This window comes from Mustela erminea, chromosome 4, assembly GCF_009829155.1.
Source record: "Mustela erminea isolate mMusErm1 chromosome 4, mMusErm1.Pri, whole genome shotgun sequence".
In the NCBI taxonomy this organism is placed as follows: domain Eukaryota; kingdom Metazoa; phylum Chordata; class Mammalia; order Carnivora; family Mustelidae; genus Mustela; species Mustela erminea.
Genome location: NC_045617.1, coordinates 88,783,915 through 88,805,116, shown reverse-complemented (window position 1 = coordinate 88,805,116; position 21,202 = coordinate 88,783,915). Strand labels below are relative to the sequence as shown.

General features: G+C 53.9%; 2 protein-coding genes across 7 annotated transcripts in view; both read right to left on the bottom strand.

Moving 5' to 3' along the window:
* GUCA1A (guanylate cyclase activator 1A) overlaps positions 1–3,385 on the bottom strand; it is a 12,765-nt gene extending 9,380 nt beyond the window's left edge. The window contains exons 1-2 of the mRNA XM_032339952.1: positions 3,299–3,385; positions 139–201 (exon numbers count right to left, since the gene is read on the bottom strand). The gene's annotated coding sequence lies outside the window, so the exon portion shown is untranslated. The remainder of the gene's footprint in view (positions 1–138; positions 202–3,298) is intronic.
* Positions 1,050–21,202, bottom strand: LOC116588621 (uncharacterized protein 114841037). Of its 6 annotated transcripts, XM_032339954.1 has the most exons (5): positions 21,094–21,202; positions 15,216–15,281; positions 9,506–9,803; positions 4,174–4,230; positions 3,905–3,996 (listed from the first exon to the last, which is right to left on the bottom strand). In XM_032339954.1, exons 1-5 carry the CDS (start codon positions 21,181–21,183, stop codon positions 3,959–3,961), a joined length of 549 nt encoding a protein of 182 aa, XP_032195845.1. In that variant the 5' UTR covers positions 21,184–21,202; the 3' UTR covers positions 3,905–3,958. The 6 variants fall into 6 exon arrangements, with proteins under 6 accessions (XP_032195850.1, XP_032195847.1, XP_032195849.1 ...); XM_032339955.1 differs by lacking the exon at positions 15,216–15,281; XM_032339953.1 differs by lacking the exon at positions 21,094–21,202 and having other exon boundaries at positions 15,216–16,231.

The window sequence follows — 21,202 nt, the reverse complement described above, 5'->3', positions numbered from 1 at the left end:
TAGAAGCTGTCCAAAGTTCCTTGTTCCATGGACTCCCCAATGTGGCTCCTTATTTCATAAAGCAGCAAGGACACTCTCCAATCCACTACAGGGGAAGCTTACGTAGGGTACCTACCCAAGGCGATGCCATCCCATTACCTTTGGCACGTTCCGTGGGTGAGCTGCGAGTCATGGGTCTCCCCCCCCGCCAAAGCAGGACGACTGTGGCAAGGCAGAAAGAGTAGGAGATGGAAGTCACGGGGGTCACTTTCACATCTATGACAATGTCCACGCTTCTATAACATTTATAATGTTCATTTATTTCTTGAATTATAAGCAGCTGTGTATTGTCAGCCTGTCCTCAGGAACTTGGGGCAGAGGCCACTGTGCTCTTCATCTCTTGCTCCTGCTCCGGACCTAGTACCTGAATTCCACATGGTCGTGTTGCTGGTTGTCCTGTTGGCCCCCTCCCCACTCATTCTACAGCTTTCTGTGTGCTCTGAGCTCCCAGAAGCTGACCCCTGTAGACTCACTCACTCGGGCTCCCCTGCCCTCTGGCTCCCGGCGGTTCATGCCTGGGAAGCCGTGGAAGGAGACCAGCTGGTAGTAGGAGAGAGGTGGTTTGGCTGGTTTCTCTATCTTCAACCACAGCTCCTAGGAACATTCTCCCTGGGCTCCTGTGGTAAAGCCACCTCCCTTTACCACTCAGGTTTGGAAGCAAGATGGGCTGCCCTCTGTGGCCACTCTCTGGGCGTGTCACCTGTCCTTCAGCGATGCCCCCTTCTCTGCAAACACTCCATTCCTTAAACACTGACTCAGAAACTCAGAAAGTTATCTTTCTGAGGGTAACACCTGACCGACAGGGGCCTGAGCACAGTAAAATGTGAGCGAATGCACGCGTGCTTGATTAAAGGAAGAATTCAAGAAGGCTGGAGCAGGACGGAGCCTCCATCCAGTGTCTCCTGTGTTCAGAGCACCGAGCTAAGCTCAAGGAAGAGGCTTACAATGGCCCTGTGGGGTGGGATTATTTCCACGTGACCCAAGAGGAACTGGGGACAGAAAAATCATTCTGAGGTTCACAGAAATTCCAAGTGGTGGCACCAGAATTTTCCCCTCACCATCATGCTCTTAGCCCAAGCCTTTAAATCTCTGAGGAAGGCCCGGCGGTGGGGGGGTAGGGGTGGATGTAGAGGAGCCCTCCAGCCCTGACTCCAGCAGCTTCTCCATGGCCCGTCTGCAGGGACAATTCTAGTGACAGGGGTCAGGATGTTTGGATGTGGGGCCCCCATCCTTTCTCTCAGACCCCGGGTGGGAATGACATCCACCGACTTCCCCAGCCCAGAGCCCAGCTTCTCCCCTTTCGGTGGCTTCTCTCAGTCCCGCTCTCCATTCTTCGCCCAGACACTGATGCCAGGTCAGGAGGGCTGGGGTCCACACCAAAGCCTCCAGGAAGAGGTGAACGCACAGAGAGGTATGGAGGAGCCAAGTGCACACCCACTGTGGTGGGCACGTCAGACAGAGGCCTGGGGGCTTCCCCAGGCTGCTTCATGACTTCAGGAATCCCTCCTGGGACGGATGCCAAGAGCCGAGTGAGAAGACCCACTTGGCTGAGCCGTTCCAGGGAGAAGGAGCGCTTGGCGCAGGTGTGCGGAGGCAGAAACCGGGCTGGGAAGAGATGGGAGGGGCAGCCGTCCCAGGCCTAACCATCCCCCTCCAAGGCTGCCTGGCCGCCACTCTCCACCCCAACAGAAACAGATCAGAGCCCTAAGCACTGGGTCTTTGCCTTCTGGACTGATCCCGCCCACACCCACGTGGGACCTGGGTCAGCTTCTTTAATAAAAAGTCCCTTGGAAGGCTGCTCTACCAAGGTGAACCTCAAGGGGGAGACCATTCTCCAGGGGAGAGGCAAGGGCATTAGTCCGTTGGGGAAGGGAAAATGCTGGGCCCCCACCCCCATCCCCACTTCAGCCCACCCGGTTCTTAGGTTTTGGGGGTGCAGAGACGGTTCTCAGACATTTCTGCAGCCTAAGGACCCAGCCTTCAGGTGTTCAGCAAGGGTCTGTTGGATGCTGGAGTGGATGTTTGACTTTTCTTTACACCTAGGCTGAACACTTGAATGTATCTCCATTCCAACAAAAAAGGCAATAATGGTTTTAAACCTACCAACCCACAGAGACAAAGAGAAAGAAGACAGCAGGAGTGAGGTTCTAGTAAAATTCTGGACAACAGAAGGCAGATGGACAATGGGTAACTGTCTCAGGGCAGAAAGTCAAAACTCAAACACTTCGAGAGGGCAGGCGGATGGTCCGGATGCAGTGCCTGTGTCTGCCTCAGAAGCCTGCGGGCTCAGGCGTGGGTGCAGAAGGTGCCCTGGAAGCTGGGGTTAGGACAGGCAGGGGCAGGAAAAGGTGGCCAGGTGGAAAGTTCCCCAGACAGCTCTGCAAGGCAGCAGGACGGACATCTCTGGCCCTCCTTCCCCCACCCCCGGGCTGTTGCTTATTCTGGGGCTCTGGACCAAGAGGCTGGAGAAGAGCGAAAGGTCACTCTAGAAACTGGGAGTTAAGGGAGAATTCGCACACGAAAAGACCCCCAGCTCCTTCTCAGGCCGGCAACTCCGACACTGACAATTGGGCAGGAGCGACCAGGTCCAGAGGCCAAAGGGCCCGCTTCCAGCCAAGGATCGCCAGGCACTGAAGGAAAGCCTCTGGCTTTTGAGAGAGAGCCTACTGCCAACAAACAGAAAACCCTGGACTCTGTCCTGTGAGGGACCTTTGGGGGGGCTCCTTCTTCCCTTCCCACCCTCTTCTTTTCAGAGAAAGGGCATCCTTTCTCTGAAAAGAGAAAGGCATCCAGGGAGCCCTGGCCAATGCCTTGGCGGCGTGTCTGGGTCTCCAGAATCCTGTCCCTCCATCCCACACCGGCCCCACTCTCTTCCACTGCAGAAGGATGCTCCCCTGGGTATACCAGTACCCGCGACCCCTGCCCGCCCCCTCTCCCTGGAATGAGCGGTGACCTCTAGGATGAAGTCTGCTGGGCCCACCCAGTGACGTGCTGGCCGACACTTTACAACTGGCTCTCTGGAAAGGAGAAACCCTAACTTGCAGGTGTTTGCTGGTCTTAGCAGTCACCAACACAGAGTCACCAGCTGTGGACTCGGGAGGAGAGGCCCCCCGTCTGCCCCCTCAGGCCCGTCTGATCTGATTCCAGAATACCGCTGGGTCCCAGAGCTGCCAGGGACGCCCTCAGGACTGCACGGGGTCAAGCGCCCTCTGCCTTCATCGCTCTTTCTCAGGAAGCATGGCCTGTGAGCCCGACTAACCTCAGGGTCAGCTCTTCCGGACCAGAGGGGAAACAAGATGGGAAATCCATCCGCCCAGCAACGAACTGCAGAAGGGCTGATTTGGTCTAAGACTCAGACTGCAGAGGAGGCCTCCCCAGAGACTGGGTTTCGCCCTGCATGGCTTCCCCATTTTCCGGTGGCTCACAGTCAGCTGACTTTTCTCTTTGTTGACTCTGGAGCGGTTGCCAAGCTTCGACTATGGGGAGGGTGTGGCCAGCCTCAGCTTTCACCAGGACTCAGGCTCTGGAGGGGTGTGCAGGCCACTCTTGAGGAGAGGGGGCTGCGAATCAAGTCCTTCCAAGTCTTCAGGCACCTCTCGACTTGATCTGTTGTACAACAAACTTATGGCCTCGGTTTACCCACCAGCAGCCACTCATTCAGATGCTGGGGAAAGGAAGGACCAACTTTAATTGCTGCCAAGAACAGGGACCTCCCTTTGTCATCCTTGACACTCGGCATGGCACAGCTTTCCTAGTCCAGGCTCAGTCCACTCCTCCTGGAACAGGCAGCCCATCCCCCCTGCCTGGGACCCAGGATTGCAGAGGGAAAGGTGCAGGCGGGGGCTGCTGCCTGGTGGGGGCCTAGGAGCGCCACAAGGCCAGGTTGGCAGGAGGCACGTCAAAGAGCTTGCGGGTGTGGTCAGTGTCCCTTCGGTACAGGTAGCCACAGGTAGGCTTCTGCAAGGTGTAGAAGGGGTTCAGGGAATTGGAGTACTGAGAGGTGTAGAAGTTGAACCTGAGCTTGTCCAGGTTCTGCCCCGTTGGGTCTACCACCACTGGCACGTAAGCTGCCGCCAGCGTCTGCTCGCGGTCCTGCTTCCATGACCGGGACAGGGGAGGGCATGGAGACTTCACCTTTTTGCCCGATGGTGTCTTCGGCTCCTGCCTGGGTAAGGAGGGTTTCTTTGAGTTCTGGGGGGGGAGGGAGGAAAGAAGGGGAGAGCTGAGGCATCAGACACTGGGGCTTCCACTGCTACGGCCAAGGGTGGGATGAGAGGCAAGGTGCCACCAGTCAGAAGCTTCTAGAGCCAGCCTGGTTCTGGCTGACAGCTCTGCTGGCCATGGAGCCAGACAGCTCCAGCTAAGGGGGAGTGGCCTTCAGGGTCCCCTGACATGTCCCTGGCTTGTGCAGACCCCAGCCTGCTTCTCAGAGGCCTCTGCCAGCTCAGAGGCCAGAAGCCAAGGTGATCCCTCACCCCTCTCCCTCATGTACGGCTGTCAGTGTCCTCCATATGGTTCTCATCCAGCCCTCCTCTGCCACTACTCCCACCAGGCTTCCATTCTCTTGCAGGGTTCCTCCGGCTTCCCACCAAGCCCTCCCCAGGGCCCATCTCGGACCTCTCAGCCTGGGCTTCACACTCACACCAAATGAATCTTTCCATATCAATGGCCAACTTGTGTAGCTCTCCTCCTCAAAGCATCTTTTGCTCTGTACTGCCAGCCCTGAAGGCAAGGACATTAAGGACGGGGTTCCCATCACCTGTGCTCTTGCCAGACCTCCTGCCCATCACCCCTGGTGGCACCTGGTCCTTCAAAGCCCCTGGACATTTGCTCGGGTGCTTCCCCCAGCCCAGCATGCCCCCGGCCCCCCATCAGTCAGGGAGATTCTCTTTCCCTTCCAGCTGTGAGCTCCTTAAGGGCAGTGCTCCCTCGCCCTTACCCTTGACATAACAGCCTCCCAGATCCTCTTCCTTCTTTCACTCCAGAACAAGGCATTCAGTGAGCACTCAATAAATGTTGGTCCAATTGAACTGGGTTCTAGCGAGGGGCAGTCCCCATTCCAACCAGTCCACCCCTTCTATCTTAGAACGCCTCTCATTGTTACGAGGTGTCAACGCGGCTCTCCATAATCACCACTCTTGGTTGATGGGGCACGGAGGTCTATTCCTCCAGGAGGCCCCCAGGGCCATGCCCATCAGGTCTAGTGCCATTTATTTACTCCTCCGTTGCCACTTTCGTGACACCCAAGTGTTCGGTTCACCTCTGACCCCACACTATCTCCCAGGTACTGGATGCCTGTTGTCCTGGGGACCTTCACAGACATGACAGCACGACCCAGAGGACGAAATGCCTGTGTGTCGGGCTGGCTCTGTCCCGCTCCTCCAGGACACAGCAGCGAGGAGAACCCACTTCCACTCTGCCAGGCCTCACAGCCCTCCAGCCCCCGGGTCCCTGGGAGGGAACCCCCAGCTACAGAGAACTGCCATCTTCCAGAGGAAATCCCTGTACTTGAGAGATGATGTACGCTCTTTTGCATTTAATTTACAAACTACTTGCCCAACTCACATCTGCCCAGGGCCTTCCTCCCAAGCAGGCTTTGGTGCTAAAAGTCCCTACCCAGGAATGTGTGTGTTGTCAGTTTTGCCTTTCAAAATCCTACTTCCCCTTCCAGGGCAGCAGGCTCTTGACACCTCCTCCAGGAAGCCTCTGGCACTGCAGCTCCTGCCCTAATCTCATCTTCCTCTGTGCCTTCAGGCCCTCCTCTTGGGGTGTGGTCATTTGCTTGGCTGGGACTAGGAAGAGGCCAGTGCACATTTCAAGGAGGAGCTAATTCTGAGTCTGTCAGCAAGGGCCCTGAATGCTTTGGGGCCTCTCGCTGCCCTGGCTGCTGTGCTGGCCTCATCCTAACCCCAGATCCCAGTCCTTCCAGGCTCCTGCCAGTGTTCCAATGGCTCGTGAACTGCTCGCAGTGTTCAGGACCACATCCTAGTCGCCTTTGTGTCGCTGGGGCTTATCCCAGGGCTGGCACACGGCTGAGCTGGAGAGAGGGGCGACCAAGTATTCAGCAGCCTTCCCACACTCTTCTGGACTCAGCAGCAGGGACGGGGTTGGGGGTGTTACAAGCAGAGGGGCAACACCGGAAATGGGCTCCGATGCCAGTAATCAACAATCACTCTTCCCCACCTGCTGCGAGCACAGCATCGAACCCTTTATGTGGATTATCTCTTCTAATCCTCCCAGTACCCTTTAAGGAAGATACTGTTACTTAGTCCTATTTATAGTTGAGCATTCAACTATAAGGAGCGTCATTGTCCATCTAGGGGCAGAGGGCCAGTGACTGAACCCAGGTCTGCCTGACCCCGCGGTCCACACACTACGCCCCACCATGCCTACTATGTCTACGGGGAGGGGCGTGTGGGTCTACCCACGTTCCGTTCCGTCAAGGGCAGCAGGGGAGCCGCTGAGGGCAAGGGCAGCCAGACCTCCCCAGTGGCCAGGAAGGCTGCAGGGCTGTGAATGCTGGCTTTTGGCATTACCCTTGCTTAGCACCGCTGAGGCTGTAGCCTTGTTTGCCTCACGCAGTCACTCATTCAAAATAACTCCTCTTATAGGCCAGACTCCGAGTGTGCAAATAACACAAATGGAAGCACACTCACGAAGCCCTATAGTGCGGGGCGTCCTGCCCTCAGCACCACGGACCCTGGGCACTGAGAATTCTTTGTTGTGGGGCAGTGCTGGACATGCAGGAAGTTCAGCGTAGGAAGTATGCTTCTGAGGATGTGGGGTTCCGGTCCCCTTGACATTGCAGAAGGGCTCGGCCCACAGCCGTGGAGATGAGGACCTGCAGCGCCCACCAGCCTCCCCGGTCTCGGCCATCTGGTCCCTGCTTCTTGGACTTGGGAGGCTTGTCAGGAGTGACAGGAGCATGTGCTTTCAGAATGGCTGGGGGTGTCTGACCAGAGACCCACGGAGGGAAAAGCGACAGTTTTGCTAATGGGGACCTGCAGAAGTCCCACAGCGGAGACTACTTAGTGCGGGAACCAAGGCTGGAATGCTCCCACCCGACCCCTGCCCTGCCTCTGGCCCTGCCCAGGCCCTGCCTTGGAGGCCCTCCTGCCCTCGGTCCACCTGTCAGCTATGCCTCAGTGGCTGCTACAGCAAACTTTGGGGCCCTGGAGTGGGGTCACCCAGAGCCTTCAGCACATCCAGGGATGAGGCCCTCACAGAAACTGGGGCAGAGTGGCGTTGCCGCAAGGCAAGGAAGAGGAGGAAAGGGAGGAGGAAGAGAAGACACCAGGGAGGAGGGGCAAGGGGAGGAGGAGGGAGAAAAGGAGGGGGGAGGAGGGAGAGGAAGCCCAGGCAGCCCAGCCTTGCCCTACCCCCTCCAAGGGCCCAGCCAGGCTCCAGGTGACTAACCTCAGAGGGCTGAGAACACCCATCACCAGCCTAGGGCCCAGCACTTGCCAGCTCTGGGGGAGGGTGGGGCCTGAATGCATACTTTCCGGGTTACCATCTGGTTTCATTTAACCATCTCCTCCCCTCTCGGGTTCTCCTGTCAAGTGCACTGGGTGGAGATGGGGGTGGGGGGAGGATACCTGTGTGTGTGACTTCAGAGGAGTGGTTCACAACCAGGGCTGTTTTTCTCTCCAGGAAACCACTTAGCAATGCCCGGAGACATTTTTGCTTTTCACGGTGGGGATGATCCCAGCATCCAGTGGGGAGAGGCCAGGACATATTTACTGGCAGGTAAATATCCTACAGAGCCAGGACAGGCCCCCAACACAGAATCCTCTGCACACAGTGTCAGCACCGCCAAGGCTGAGAACCTGCCTTAGAGCTCTGAGGAAGATCCCTAACTACCCACCTGCTTCCTCAGCCCGCACTTAAGCCTCCCATGCCAGGGGCAAGGAAGTCTAGAAGTCAAGTAGAGGGTCTCACCAGTCCCTTCCCTCTCACTATCCTATTTTTTTTAAAAAAGACTTTATTTATTTATTTATTTGACAGAGACAGAGATCACAAGTAGGCAGAGACGCAGAGAGAGAGGGGGAAGCAGGCTCCCTGCCAAGCAGAGAGCCCCATGTGGGGCTCGATCCCAGGATCCCGAGATCATGACCCGAGCCCAAGGTAGAGGCTTAACCCACTGAGCCACCCAGGCGCCCCTCACTACCCTATTTTTATTTGCCATTTCCAGCTAGAGACTCAAGAAGGACCCTGAATAGACCTCTCCCTCCATGAGCCTCACCACCCTTCGCCCCAGGCAGAGCTACCAAGGCTTTGTAGACACCCATATCTGTGTGTCTGTCCCTTTTACCAGGACTTACAGTAGGGAAGAGGGTGAATCAAGAGTGGGGCTTCCTTGGGACGCCTGGGTGGCTCAGTCCATTAAGTGTCTGCCTCTGGCTCAGGTCATGTGGGATCGAGTCCTGCATCAGGCTCCCTGCTCAGCGGGGAAACCTGCTTCTCCCTCTGCCTGCAGCTCCCTGTGCTTGTGCTCTCCCTCCAACAAATAAATAAATAAAATCTTAAAAAAAAAAAAAAAAAAAGTGGGGCTTTCTGAATAGGGCCCAAAGACCTCATATATGGGGTATTTCTCCAGGTCTGGGAAGACACTGCCCTTTCCAATACTTCAGGCCCACTGACCCTGACCTTCTACCAGGAGCAGCTCACTCTTGGCGGGGGAGGGGAATCCTGGTGCCCTCTTGAAATGCAAATGGCACTGGGTGAGGCAGCTGGTCAGGCCTCCCAGGGCACCTGGTGCTGTGGAATGTGCCTGGGCTCTGGAATGTGAAGGTCTGAGCTCAGGCCCTCACTCTGCCCCTACAGGTCAGGCAACCTTGGGCAAGTCTCAGAAGCTCTTGGAGCTTCCATTGCCTTGTTGGCAAAATGAGGATAATAAGGCTCTCTCCTTCACCAGCATGCCATGGGGGAGCAGTGGGGGTGGGAACCGTGGGAACATAATGCAAATAGTAATTATGGGCAGCCCCCTCCCGCGGGTACCCGTAGCTTTCGAACACGCTCCTCTTTGCCGGAGCGTGTTGGTCTGTGGTTCCCAGAGGAGCTGGGAAGGGAGAGGATGAGAAGGCCCAGCCTGGGCCTTAGCTTCCTCGTGAGGCTGTCTAGCATGGCGGCTTGGGGTGCGAATTCCCGCTCCACCACTAATGCTAGGCGGCCGATCTTTCAGGAATTTATAATACTCCATACCTCTGTCTTCCCACTTATAAAGTGGGAACAACGGAAGTTATCTACCTCATAGGGTTACCGTGAGGATTTCATGGGACATTTGCCATAAAGTGCCTAAACCTCATGAGCACTCAGTAAACTTCAGCTATCATTGCTATCTGTTACGTAGGAGGCCCCCAGCTCCCAGCCATGTGGGTGGGCCAGGTTGGGGCCTTCATATGCTTTCCAGTCAATCAGACTTAATGCCCTTGGGCTGCCTTGATGCAGCGCTGTTTTGTCATCCCACCTGGTACATCGTTGACTGGGGCCTTTCTTGTTGGTGAAATGGATTTCTGGTGATTGCGGGCTCCAGAGTCTCCCAGGGACTCTTGGAAAATACTGCGAATGCGGGGTGGGTGGGGGGTGGCTGGTGCGTAGGCAGGGACATTGTGATGCCTCTTTGACAGCACAATTCCTTCTGTCTTCCCAAGGAGACACAGGGGCCGGGCCGGGGGCTGGAGTCTCAAGGCCTGGAAGTGTCTTTTCGCCTTGATACTGATCCACTCTGCAGTGCCCTCTTCCCACAGTCTCTCAGGACCTGTGACCTGTGGGTAGTGGGGTGAGTAGAAAGGGGAAGAAATTCTCCTCGCTATTCAAGTACTTCCAGAAATCCTTATGTTTCCCCCCAGACCCCCCAACAGGTCATAAGAAATTACTGGCAGGGAGGGAATGTCCCCAGCCAACTCTCCCTTCCCTTTCTGTCTCCCCATCTCTCTGCCTTCCAAATTACCGAGACGATGGCTGGAGGGAGGGAGGAAAGGGTGAATGGATGCATGGACAGACAGAGGAATGGGAGAGTGGGTGGGCAGGAGATAGACAGACGCCTGCTGGGCAGATGCCCATGATCTGAGCTATTTTTCCCCTCGCTCTATGCAGAATCTGGTTTCTAAACATGACCCGCTTTTCCCACTTCAAGCCTTTGTATATGCTGTTCCATAGATAGGTGGCTGGGCGGGGTGTCCCTGGGTGAAAGGATAAACAGGTGGTCAGTAAATGGCTGGATGGGGGGACGGTTGTGCTGCGGAGGATGGGATAGCAGATCCAAGAGTCAGACTCCTTGAGCTTGAAACTGGCTCTAATATTTTACTAGCTGTCCATTTGTTCATCTGGAAAGTGGGAAGACTATAGGTCTCAGCCGATTAGGGCTGGGCAGAGCACTCAGGACGTGCCTGGCACAGAGTAAGCACTCAGTAACTATGAGCTATTATTGTGGGTAGGCAGGTAACGGGATTGATGGGTAGGCGGCTGAATGGGCCATCCTGTCGCCATCTTCGAAAACCAGGCCCTCCCAACGCCAGACTCCGTAGGCACCTTCCAGGAATGTGTCAGAAATCCCACACATAGGAAGGAAACTGGACTTCTCCCTGGGGCCAGAGGAGAGGGAGATAGTACAAGCCAGTGACTTCCGGCCTTCTGCCCCGCTGGCTTGGGCTGGGCCCAGCACTCGTTTCCTTCCTGGTACTGTGTCAGCACTGACCGTCGGTTACGGGGTGGACTTTGGGGCCCTGTGGCAGATCGGGAGATGGGGTGTTGATGGCATGTGTCCTGCTCAGATCTCATATCCCGATGGTAATGACCCCTAATTTCTGAAAGGGTGGGCGGGGAGGAGAGGCTTACCTTCACGGAGCCTCTGATCAGGGTTTTCCAAGGCTCTGGGGCAATGGTAGCTTGCTTGAGAGAGGGAGGGAAGGTGGGAACATGGTATTCTTGATGGTGGGGAAAGTGGCGTAGCTCCTGGCACAGGGCCTGAAGGAGCTGTCAGGAAGGAGCCCAGGAGGCAGGCAAGGGTTCTCTCAAGGGAGCAGGGTACCACAGTGTAACACACCCTACATCTTGTCTCTGGGCTGGGTGCCTGGTGACCTGAAACGAGTCACATGGCCTCTCTGGGCCTCAGTTTCTACATGTGCACAATGAGGATGTCTGGTCTCTCCATCCTGGACATTTGAAGGAAGGGGGATTGAATCCCATCCTGAAGACTTCAAATAAGGACCCCCCCTCCCACAACTGACCATAGGCCTGGTCCCTGCCCCAGGAGTGTCTCCTGCCCAGGCTGTGCCATCCTCTTGGTGGGAACCTCCAGGTGTGGCAGAGCGGGAGAGAGACTTCCTGTAGGAAGGCCTGGCCCGTCAAGCCACATCTATCTTAATTCATTCGTCAATCACAGAATGGTTGAGATCATGGGGCACCTGGATGGCACAGTCAGTTAAGCATCCAATTCTTGGTTTCCGCTCAGGTCATAATCTCAGGGTGATGAGATTGAGCCCCGGATCGGGCTCCGTGCTCAGGGCGAAGTCTGCTTCTCTCCTTCTCCCTCTGCCCCTCCTCTCGTAAATAAATAAATCTTTTTTTTACATATATTTTTATTTATTTATTTGAGAGAGAGAGAGAGAGAGAGATCACAAGTAGGCAGAGCAGCAGGCAGAGAAAGAGGGGGAAGCAAGCTCCCTGCTGAGCAGAGATCAAGATGTGGGGCTCTATCCCAGGACCCTGAGATCATGATATGAGCCAAAGGCAGAGGCTTAACTCACTGAGCCACCCAGGGGCCCCTCAAATAAATAAATCTTAGAAAAAAAAATTGTGGCCCCCAGACCCACTCTGCCTGGGTTCAAATCCCAGCACTGCTACTTCTCAGCTACGTGACTTGCCTAAATCACTTAACCTGTCTCTGCCTCAATCCCTAATCTGCAAAGTGAGGCTAATAATGGAATCCACCTGGAAGCTCGTTGTGCGCCCGCCACCATGAGCTTAGAGCCCTGCCCGCTGTGCGGTAGGTACCAGCAGTTATCCTGTTATTATTTCTAAACCCCAGACCACACCGATTCACTCTTGCCGCCTGAAGACCACCCTTCTCCGACTTCTCTGCCACACTCCAAGCGTCAGTCTCGTTTTATTCATCGTCAAAGTTGCTGGAGGGTAAGGACTGACCTGTATCCTCCTTGGTGGGCACTTGAGAAGGATGGGGAGAGCTGGAGCTGGTGAAGGCCACACTTACCTGGAGCACAGGAAACTCGCCCGGCACCCACACACCTTGTCACCCCCACCCCCTACCCCCACCTCCCCGCTGCCGAAGTGTTCTCCCAGCATCTTGCTCTACGTAGGCCTGGTTGTTTGGCCATTCCTTCCACCCCTCCTTACCTGCTGTGTGATTTGGGCAAATTACTTAACCTCTCTGATCCTTCCTTGTTTTCCCTTTGTTGAACTTCAAGTATTGAGGGCTGAGTTATTCATACACCTTATTCATGGGGCCTTATCTTCCCTGGTCTTCGGAGTCCTCCTCTCTAGCATTAATTTTCCCCCTTCTTCTCCAGTCTCCAGCCACGTTTCCCACCCGCCCCAGCCAGAGGCAACTGTTCTAATGCACTTAATGGGCATCTTCTCGTTCATAGATTCTTACAAAATATATGTACTATTGTTGTGCATGCGGGTCATTTTCGTTTACCTAAGTGGCATGGTGTGTTTTTTATCTCGCTTATTTACTTGGACGGCTCCCTAGTGTTTTTGGTTGTTGTTGTTTTTGTTTTGTTTTTTAAGATTTTATTTATTTATTTGGCAGACAGAGATCACAAGCAGGCAGAGAGGCAGGTAGGCAGAGAGAGAGGAACGGAAGCAGGCTCCCCGCTGAGCAGAGAGCCCCACGCAGGGCTCGATCCCAGAACCCTGAGATCATGACCTGAGCCGAAGGCAGAGGCTTTAACCCACTGAGCCACCCAGGAGCCCCGCTCCCTAGTGTTTTTAAGATCCAGCATCTGGTTCCCATGGAGAAGTAGCCCACTCAGGGCATCCACCACATTTCATGTCTCTGCTCCCCACCGCAGGACCCCCAGGGGCCTTCACTCCCCATCCCAACAGACAACACCACAATGCTATCCCATCCTTGGCCCTCTGTGGACCTGGGGGGGGTTATTTTGGGGCAGAGTCCTAACAGCAGAATTGATTAGCCATAGACTAGGAGGAAACATCACTTAAGGTCTTTTCTCCATCCATAAAATGAGTGTATTGTCCTGTCCCCTGTGGCACTGATGATGGTGGTGGGTTAACAAAAACAATCCACTTGGCCCCCATGCCTGACACAGAAGAGAGGATCAGTGGCTGTTCCCTCCAGACCTTAGGGAGAGCTGGAGATAAGCCGGACTCAGGTGGGCTCCCAGAGAAATGTACCCAGGGTTCAAAGTCCCAGCTCCAGGGTTGGTCTGCAGAGCCCGCAAAAAAATGTGTGGCTGATTCCTGGAGGTATGGACTGATCTGGAATATCTGAAGCTCCCGCAGCCCGGGCGTAGGTCCTGGTGTGCCCAGGAAATGCCTGCTACATCCCATTTCTCACTCTTTCCTCGGAGCCAGAGTAATCTCTTCACACGGAAGATGCCAGATAGCCTTATTTGTTCTCCTGTCCCAACACTGTCAGCCAACGAGCATTTTAACCAGATGTGAAACCACACCTGAGTGCTGGATTCCACCCTCCCATTGTAGAGACAGAGAGACTGAGGCTCAGGCTAGCTGCATGGTCTCACAGGAGGTTAGTGGCAGAAGTGGTTCTAGAATGGGCATCTCTGGGTTCTCTGCTGAAGGACTCTTTAAAGGAAAATGCTTTCCATATTAAATGATGTTCTTTGAGGTGCCTGGGTGGCTCAGTGGGTTAAGCCTCTGCCTTCGGCTCAGGTCATGACCCCAGGGTCCTGGGATCGAGCCCCGCATTGGGGGTCCCTGCTCAGCGGGGAGCCTGCTTCCTCCTCTCTCTCTGCCGCCTGCCTTCCTTGCCTACTTGTGATCTCTGTCTGTCAAATAAATAAATAAAATCTTTTTTTTTTTAAAGATTTTATTTATTTATCAGAGAGAGAGAGGGAGAGAGAACGAGCACAGGCAGACAGAATGGCAGGCAGAGGCAGAGGGAGAAGCAGGCTCCCTGCCGAGCAAGGAGCCCGATATGGGACTCGATCCCAGGACGCTGGGATCATGACCTGAGCCGAAGGCAGCTGCCTAACCAACTGAGCCACCCAGGCGTCCCTAATAAATAAAATCTTTAAAAAAAATTATGTTTTTTATTATCTATGGACTTTTCATTTAAAACAAATGACCTACCAGCAGAGCATAGTACTAAAAAGTAAAAACAAAGCAAAACAAAACGAGACAAAAATCCCCACATGTAGTCCTGGCATTCCAGCTGGCATTCCACTTTCTCCATGGTTCTGCTCCCTTCTAATCCTTGGCCATTTACAAATTCACTTTCTATATCCATGGTCACAATCTACATGGAATTTTTGTTATTTGCTTTTTGTACTTAGCAACTTTTTTTTTTTTAAACATGTGCACATACACGTGTTATTTCAGATCATGGGGTGTGTTTTACAATGGGATGTTTTCGCCTGGCCTTCAAGGTGATCTTGTAGACACCTGCCGCACCCTGTCTCCTGGGCTTCAGTGGAATTTTCCTTCTTAAGCTTCTTTGGTTGAATTGTCACTGCCCTCTTCCAGCCTGGCAGGGCCTCTGGTCGGTCTTTGCTGCTCTCTGGGTAGCCCCTCTCTGCCCAGAGTCAGGGTAGGGAACGGGGGCAGGAACGTGCAGGTGCTAAGGACCTACCGTAAGTCAGCCTCCCAGATACCTGAACCAACTATCTTGTTGAACCTCATAATAACCTGACATTAATAGCCCCTTTTCCATTTGAGCAAACTGACACTCAGAGAGATGGGAGCTGGCTGTGGCCACACTCTGGCCAAAGAGCAGAGTCAGGATTCAAACCTATTCCCCAGCATGGATCCTTTCCACCATGGCACTGTCCTCTCAGCAGAGCCCATGGTTACCAAGGAAAATGAGTGTCTCCCCAGCACCCCGCAACATACCCCCCCCCAACCACTCAGGGCTGGACTTGGATCTCCACACTCTCGGGGAACCAGGTAACATTCTCTGAGCCTCCTCTCAGGAGGTGGGTGTCCACCCCCACTGGCCTTCATCTAAGCCTGACCTCATCTCTTGGTACGCGTCCAGCCCAGAGGAATGCTGAGGTCCAGGCTCTGGAGCCTACCCACCCCTGCAGATAGAAAGAAACAGCTTTAGGAGCTGGTCTGGTATAAGGTGTCTCCAGCCCGAAGCAGGAGGCTGGACCAGAGGATCTGTAGCTCAGTAGCATGGGGGAGTTGGGAGCGCTGACCTTTGCCCCTGTAGACACCCGGATGGGGGTGCTGGGGATCTCAGCACTGCTCACCCTGCACTTGCCTCACACGGAGTGCGTTCTCCCAGCCAGGAGTGCTTGGCTTTGTTGCATGGAGGGAAAGCCAGACAGAGTCCTGGCTGGCTCTCTGAGAAGACTACAGCTTCTGTGCCCCAATCTCACCCCATAGCCCAGAAGTGGCCAGAAAGTCGGCTCTCTGAGGTTCCTAAGTCATTGCAGAGCCAAGATTTAATTACAGGATTGGGCTTTGGCTGTTTCAAGGACAGCCTATTATTTGGCTGTTTCTTTTACTGGGGGAGCAGGTTGAGGTGTTGTTATGAGCTGAAAGGGGGGCCCTGCTGCAGCATCACAGGGCACAGAGCGGGACCCTGCCCCAGGGGACTTGGACTCCAAAGCTGTCCAGGCCACCAGGGCCGAACTGGTGGAGACGGAGTGCCCATCGTTGAGCCCAGGCCTTCCGTAGGCTGCCCCCCACCAGCCCCTGCCAATGTGGGACTGCAGTCCGGGTGAAATGGGTGGTGAAACAGCAAAAAGAACCCTGACATTCAGACCCTGCAGCCTGACAGCCTTCTGGTGTTCAAGATCACACTGATTCCCTCTCTCCCTTGTGTCACGGATGAAACACCCCCAGAGAAATGAACAAACACTTGGGGAGCGCCCGTGGGCACCAGGCCCTGCGCTGGCATTGCACACCCACAATCTTACTGAATCTTCCTGACAACACTATGAGGGGCACTATTACACCCATGCTACAGATGAGGAAAGCAGGGGCACCAGGGTGGCTCAGTCAGTTAGGCATCTGTCTTCGGCTCAGGCCACAATCCTGGGGTCCTCAGATCGAGCCCTGCATCAGGCTCCCTGCTCAGTGAGAGCCTGCTTCTCCCTCCCGTTATGCCCTTCTCCCTGCTCGCGATTGTTCTCTATCTCAAATAAATAAAATCTTTTTTTAAAAAATGAGGAAACCAGCTCAGTGCATTTTTCACTTCCCCTATACGCAAACAGTCCATCAAGACTTCCCTTTCTTCCTAAGAAATGTCCCACAGACTAACAACTTTGCTCTGTTTCTACCACCGGTAAACTAAGTCCTACCCCCACTCCTCTCCTGCTTTACTAAATAACTAACCAATTTACTGAGCAATTGAGCAGCTCCCCTTTGCTCCTTAGCCTCCACTTCCTTCTTCCCATCACCCCCCATCCTGCTGCTAGATGACCATCCTCTAAACACAGCTATAGGGTAGTCTGACTGGCTTAGTCAGTGGAGTGGACGACTCTTGATCTCGGGGTCATGAGTTTGAGCCCCAGGTTCAGTGTTGAGATTACTTAAAAAACAAACAAATAGGGGCACCTGGGTGGCTCAGTGGGTTAAAGCCTCTGCCTTCAGCTCAGGTCATGATCTCAGGGTCCTAGGATCGAGCCCCGCATCGGGCTCTCTGCTCAGTGGGGAGCCTGCTTCCTCCTCTCTGCCTGCTTGTGATTTCTGTCTGTCAAATACATAAAATCTTTAAAAACAAAACAAACAAACAAACCAAATCCCACAGCTGTTATCAGTCACCAGTGCCTGCTCCTGGTAACCACAGATTCTAGGCCAGAGCTCCTCAAACCTTAACATGGTCCTGAGTCACCCGGGAACCTTGTTAAAACCTACATCCTCTGCTGGGTGCCTTAACCCATCAGCTCACTGCATCTCATAACAACCTTAAATTAATAGCCTGTTTGACAGACAAACAAACTGAGGCCCAAGAGTGGTTGCCCAATGTCTGGGATGGGGTTTCTCCATTTCCAGGAGATTCTCCAGTTCTAGTAAGTTTCCAGGTGATACTGATGCTGCTGGTTCATAGACCATATTTCTAGACTCTCCTGCCTACTTATTTTTTTCTTTTTTTTTTTTTTAGTTTTTTTAAGAATTTATTTATTTGACAGAGAGAGATGGATCACAAGCAGGCAGAGCAGCAGGCAGAGAAGGGGGAAGCAGGCTCCCTGCTGAGCAGAGAGTCCTATGTGGGGCTCAGATCCAGGACCCTGAGACTTAACCCATTGAGCCACCCAGGCACCTACTTATTTTTCTTTAATTTTTTTTTAATTTTTTTTTATTTTTAAGATTTTATTTATTTCTTTGGGAGAGAGAGTGAGTGATGGAGAGCACAAGCCGGGGACGGGGCAGAGGGAAAGGGAGAAGCAGACTCCCCACTGAACAGGGAGCCCGACACAGGACCTTGGGGTCACAACCCGAACCAAAGGCAGATGCTTAACCAAATGAGCCACCCAGGCACCCTATTCTTTATTTTTAATTGAAGTATAGTTGACACACTTTTTTCTTTAATTTTAAACAGCAAATACATTTACATGGTTGGAAAATGAAAAAGTATAAAAATGTACTTGGTCAAAGTTCTCCCTCCCACTTCTATCCCCCCATCTGTCCAGTTCCCCCCATATCCACCCTCCAGTAACCACTTCTATTAGTTTCGTAAGGTCTCTCCAAAGTTCTTCTGTACCCATACAAATAAGATCATACTTATCTCGCCCCAAATGGTAGCAAACGACACACACCGTTTTGGCCACAGTTTATCAGTTTATCTGAGAGATAACTGGACACAGTCGGCTGACTCACACCTCTAGAGTTGCACTGTGTGGACGTGCCATAATTTACTTAACCAGTCATCTCCAGATGGACAGTTTGGGTTGTTTCCCATCTTACCAAATGGTCTTTTGAGGCCCGTGATACCCTGGCCAACCTTGCCATGACCTGGCTCTCACCCCCGCCAGTTCCTACTTCCCACCATGCAGAGGTCCTGCCCCATCCCTCATACCTCCTGCATGCCCTCCCAGATGCTCCAGCCCCCACCCCCACTGCTACTGCTCTGAACCTCTGCCCCCTTAGTCTCCTCCTCGTTAACTTCCCTTCTTCATCTCTCCACCTGTCTCTTTCTGCCTCCCCAGATAGACTAAAGCAACTTGAACTTTGATGCCATGTCTTTGACCCGTCCGGATCCTTCACAGCCCACCACTTGCACAGAGCAGTTCTCTAGAACACTAGGTCTGTAGTGGAGCACTGCATATGAATGGAGCCTCTCCCTTGAGCCTCTGCTGGGGCTGCTGGTTCAGAGCAGAAGAACCCAGGAGCTACCCAACCTGGGAACGCTTCATGGCTCCAAGGTCTCCAAGAAAGAAGCCTCTACCTCAAGCCTGAGTGTCTGGAGCCCTCAGGCAGTTTATCATGATGTCCAGTGCAGCATGGGGCATCTGGGTTTCCCTTGTGCCCTTCCTGTGTGGACGATGGGAGGAACCATGCTGCAGAGACAGGAGGATGGAGAGGGATGGTTGGTATGGGTGTGTGTGCATGTGGGTATGTGTGTCCTTCCCTTTCCTGTTAACATCCTTGTCATCTTTCACGGGCCAGCTCAAGTCTCAAGTGTTCTAAGAAGACTTCCTGGACTTCTCCAGCCCGCACTGACTTCCCTTCCTCTGAATTCCTGCTATGTGTATGAGTGACAGCAATCCCTGTTCTACTTAGTCATCGTAGTCTACCACCTCGGATCATGTACACCTCGTCTCCCTGATGAGACCCCAAGATCCTCTATGGTAGAAATAAGGCCTCTATAATGCTCTTATATTCCTGCATACCCCGAAACCCTCACCCAGAACTAGGCAGTTGGGAGAGCTTCCATAACTGCTCCTTGAATGAACAGCAGTGGGTTTCAGGAGTGCCATGGAGTGGCTGGGGTGAGACAGGGTTGACCCCAGGCGTCTCCAACCAAAAACATTTGGGTAACATGAGGGTTTCCAAAGAAGCTCCTGCCCCGCCCCCAACCCAAGCCCATCTGTTCCTCAGTCTCTTCCCTCCTGCTGGGAAGACAATGACTTCATAGCCACAAGCCCTGAAAACCCAACTCATCCTGTCTCTTAACCTGGAGCAAGTAAAGAGGACTTTTAAAAAATGCCACTGTATGGGGCATCTGGGTGGCCAGTGGGTTAAAGCCTCTGCCTTCAGCTCAGGTCATGATCCCAGGGTCCTGGGATCGAGCCCCACATTGGTTCTCTGTTCAGGCTGCTTCCCCCTCTCCCTCTGCCTGCCTCTCTGCTTACTTGTGATCTCTCTCTCTCTCTCAAAATAAAAAAATGACACTGTAGGGGCACCTGGGTGGCTCAGTTGTTACACGACTGCCTTCAGCAGAGGTCATGGTCCTGGAGTCCTGGGATCCAGCCCCGCCTGCATCAGGCTCCCTGCTCCACGCTCTCCCTGCTTGTGTTCCCTTTCTGGCTGTCTCTCTCTCCCGGTCAAATAAATAAATAAAATCTTAAAAGAAAAAAAAAAAAGCCACTGTCATGAAAAACAAAAGCAAGGATGGTGGTACTAAATCAGAGCTTAAAAGCACACAATAAGCAAATGCAATGTGTGGCTCTTGACCACATTGGCTCTGTGGATTGGGGAAAAAAAATAATAAACAAAATTGACATTTGAGGGATAACTGGGAAATGTTTAATACTTCAGTGTGGTAGCTACTGCGGTCACTTAGAAGAATGTCCTGACTCTTAGGCAGTGGATATTGAAGTATGCATGAGGGGATGGGCCAGGGTATCTGCAAGTTTCCACCTACAGCAATGAAAATGAAAAAATAAAGGTGGGGGGGGGCTTGCATGAGAACATGGTGACACATTGACAATCCAGGAGGAAGGTGTATAGGTGGTCATTTTACGAGTCTTCCAAGTTTTTCAGAATGAAAAGTTTAGGGGGAACCCTGGTACAAAGACTTGGACAAATACAACCGTCTGGGGGCACTCAGGGGAAATTCAGGGACTGTCTGGGACTGGTCTCCCCACCCACCCATCCATGCCCGCTGCCAGGAAGCGTGGAAGTCCAACCCCTTGGCCTGCCAGTCCCCTACTCTCAGCACCTTGCGCTCGGTCTCCCAGTCATCGACCAACTCCCAGGACTCCTCGCTAGGGCAGCAGCCACCACCCACCCCAGCCAGGACTGTCCTCCCGGGTACCTTAAGGGGCCACAGCTCCTCTCCCGGGAGAGACAACTGAACCCTAAGTGGGCTCAACCCACCCTGAGTTTTTCAACACTACATTTACTTAACCCACCTTGAATTTCCACAAATTATATTCACTTCACTTCACAGAAAAGGAAAGAGAATTTGTTGTACAAAAAATGGCAAGATTCAGGCGTCCTGCATTCTCTTTGGAGCTGGGTCACTGTCGCTATTTTCCACCTCTGTCATCAACTAGGGAGACTCCTTTACTGCTTCCCTCCTTTCTCTTTTCTGCTGCATGGGCACTTCCTTATAATCCACTGAAGGCTCACGGCCCACATCTTGGAAGGCCCGCAACGTGCCCGCTTGGGCCATCCATTGCCCCAGTGTGGGGCCCAAAGCGCGCCTACTGACCTGGTCGTGAACCTCCTCCGGAGTAGGGAGCTAGCCCGCCTCCTCCCTCGCCTTGGGAGAAGAGGGGTGGAGGAGGAGGAGGGCCAGGAGGGGACCCGGGGGAGGCCGGCGGCTCGTCTTCCAGGCTGGGCGTGGGCTGGGCGAGGTCCCCAGCCCACCGAGCCGTGCCAACAATGGCCTGTTGTCGGAGGAGGCGGGCAGGAATGCAGCCGGGGGAGTCGGGCGGCGGGGCGGCCCTGGAGGTGGCGGCGGGGCGGGGCCGGGGCTCGGCGGCAGCCTCTTACCTGTCCAGGTAGCTCGCATTTGCAGGCGAGCGGCGGCGCCCGCAGCACCTGTCGCGGGTGCGCGCGGGCGGGGTGCCGGGCGGGGGGCATGGCCTGTTAGGGGCCCCCG